We start from the raw sequence: 2817 nt of genomic DNA, 5'->3' as shown, positions 1-2817 counted from the left end.
AGATGTAGCTGAAGATAGGGGAAAAAGGAGACCAGAAGAGCTTTCTGTGGATCTTCCTGGAAGAAGGAAGAGCCCCAAGAAAAGAAAGTGATTATAATCTAGGGCATGAACTGAATGATGTCTAGGACCTAGGTGAAAGTCTGAGAGACCCAGATTTCAGAGCAGGGCTGACTCTGTGGCAAGGATACTCCAGGGCTGTCCTCACTGCTTCTGAGGGGAATCAGCAGGGTACTCAGTACAGAGTTGTTGTATTTCATAAAGGAATGAATGCAGAAGTTATATGTCTATTGTTCATATGCATTGAATTAGCTATTAGATTTACAATTTAGTAAATATAATTTTAATTGTTTAACACATCATTTTAAATTCTGACCCTGAGAATCACCACACAGCCTTCCTCACTCTTAGCCTGAGCATCATGAAGCTCAGGATACAATCTGTGCCCTTGAGGACAAGTAGTGACCTGCTCACTGCAGAGGAATCCAGGAACCTGCTGGGGACAGCACTGACACTGCAGCCCCCTCTCACCTCCCACATGTTATGTGCTCAAGTTCCCTTCAAGGCTGCATATCTTAAGGGTCAACCCTCCTTCTCTTACCTTTCTGACCTGTACTTAACAACATCACTACAGGAATCTTGGTGGAAGTGTCATCCTTATCAGGTGTGATTACACTTTCAAAGTAGAATATGAAATAGAAACTTTCACATGGGAAGACATGACCCCTCTAAAAGCATGGTCCCAGCTGCCTATGTACCCTGAAAGCCTAGAATAGAGCTCCCTAGTTTCTAGCTGTTATCGATAAAGGGGCAGTATTACCCATAGTTTCCCAGGGTTTAGAAGGTCAAGATTTGGATTTTTATCCTTGCATGCATTGTTTGTCAATGCACACAACTTTGACAACTTTGTGACAAATCAACAGGTAAGCTTTTCATTTGGAGTTTTGTCTTCGTTATTACCTCAAACAGTTCTGCAAGAGAGTTCCAGTATTTTCCTATGTGAAATTTTGACATTTTATTTGTTTTACCTCTTGATTAATTGTATTTTATGTATATTAATAGCATGAAGTGATTTCTTGATAATTCTATACCTAAATGCAGTGTACTTTCAAAATTTTCACTATTCATTTTATATTTCCAGTTTTTCCTGTCTAACACATACCATTTTTCTGACAGTAGGTAATAGACTCCATTATTCATAAGTGTATGTGTGTATGTATGGATTATACTATATATTACATTATACTTAATTCATATTCCATCATTAGTGCCTTTGCTCCCTTCTTTCCCCTAATCTATCTCCTTAAACATTTTCCCTTTATGGCATTCATGACCCATTATTGATTTTTACTGTCACTACTACTTAATTATTATTATTATTATTATTATATCATCATCATCATCATCATCATCATTTTGGTTCAACAAATGAGTGGTGTCTTGGACAATTTGCTTTGGGATCCCAACTTATATCACTCAACATGATCTCTAGTTCCATTCATTTTTCAGCATATTATGGATTTCATTGTTCATCTTCCCCTCTGTCCTTGCTACTGATCTAGGGAATTACCAGCCTCAGGACTTTACTAAAATACCTCCTTATCTTTGTCCATCATAGTGCTTGAACTCAGGACCTGTACACTCTCCCTGAGATATTTTGCTCAAGGTTAGCACTCTAGCACATTGAGCCTCAGCTCCACTTCTGCTTTTCTGGTAGTTAACTGGAAATAAGTATCTCAAAGACTTTCTTGCCCAAGCTGCCTTTGAATTGAGATGCTTAGATCTCAGCTTCATAAGTAGTTAGGATTGAAGCACCAGTACCCAGGATGAGCCACCAGTACCCAGCAAGACCTCATTTTAAAGAGTGAACAGAGGAGTACTAATATCTTAAGACAAAGTCAAGCTGAGCCTTCATCTCAGACATAGAAGGGAAAACACTATGCAAGTCAGGAAGTGCTTGCAGCAGTTTAAGAGGAGGAAAGAGAAGGCAAAGGTCTCTCTTGTGACCAAGTGGAAATCATATCCACCTGAATACCACATCACTGATGCTCTGAAATACAGACTTGTGTTTTTTATAAGACAACAGAAACCTTGTCTGATTGGTGCCCCTGAGGCTGAGATGGAAGAAAGATGAAATTGAGAGGATTGTCACTGACCACCTGCACCAAACCCCCACTGAACCTCAGAGCCTTGCTCTAGCTGAGAAGCACTATCTTCAGGCAGAGGCCCCAGGAGGAGCAGCTGGGGCAGCTCAGCCTCTCACTTCTGCTTCCCTAGGAGGTTTATGTTATGGCTTGTATCACTGTGGGAGGGTAACTACTACTCTGTTGACAGTAATAAGTTGCAAAGTCTTCAGGCTGAAGGCTGCTGATGGTGAGAGTGTACTCTTCCCCAGATCTACTGCCACTGAATCTGGATGGGACCCCGGTTTGCAAGCTGTTTGCCCAATAAATCAAAAGTTTAGGAGCTTTCCTTGGTTTCTGCTGATACCATTGTAAATTAGTACCAATGCCCTGACTGGCTCTGCAAGTGATGGCGACTCTGTCTCCTACTGACGCGGACAAGTAGAATGGAGACTGAGTCATTAGGATGTCACCTCTGGCACCTGACATTGGAAACAAAAGACAAATATCAACACAATTAATTTTGCTCTGAGACCGTTCATGAAGAATGAGGCAACAATGGGCTGAGTAAATTCCTAGCATCTCCTTCCTTACCTGGGAGCCAGAGCAGCAGGAGCCCCAGGAGCTGAGCAGGGGCCCTTATGTCCATGCTGTGTGCTGACTGCAACTGACTCTTGCACAGGGTGTGAGCAGACTA

At 41.6% G+C, this 2817-nt stretch overlaps 1 gene segment (V, D, J or C); it reads right to left on the bottom strand.

Annotated features, from left to right (window-relative positions):
• Window positions 1-2279: 2279 nt before the first annotated feature.
• Window positions 2280-2817, bottom strand: LOC138833356 (immunoglobulin kappa variable 1-9-like). The segment is given in 2 exon segments: window positions 2280-2602; window positions 2715-2817. Coding segments are annotated over 2 exon segments (378 nt in total).

This window comes from Dipodomys merriami, unplaced genomic scaffold (assembly GCF_024711535.1).
Source record: "Dipodomys merriami isolate MVZ:Mamm:240054 unplaced genomic scaffold, mDipMer1.0.p SCAF_204, whole genome shotgun sequence".
Classification (NCBI taxonomy): Eukaryota; Metazoa; Chordata; class Mammalia; order Rodentia; family Heteromyidae; genus Dipodomys; species Dipodomys merriami.
The sequence above is the reverse complement of the archived record's forward strand: the minus strand, read 5'-3'. Positions and strand labels throughout refer to the sequence as shown.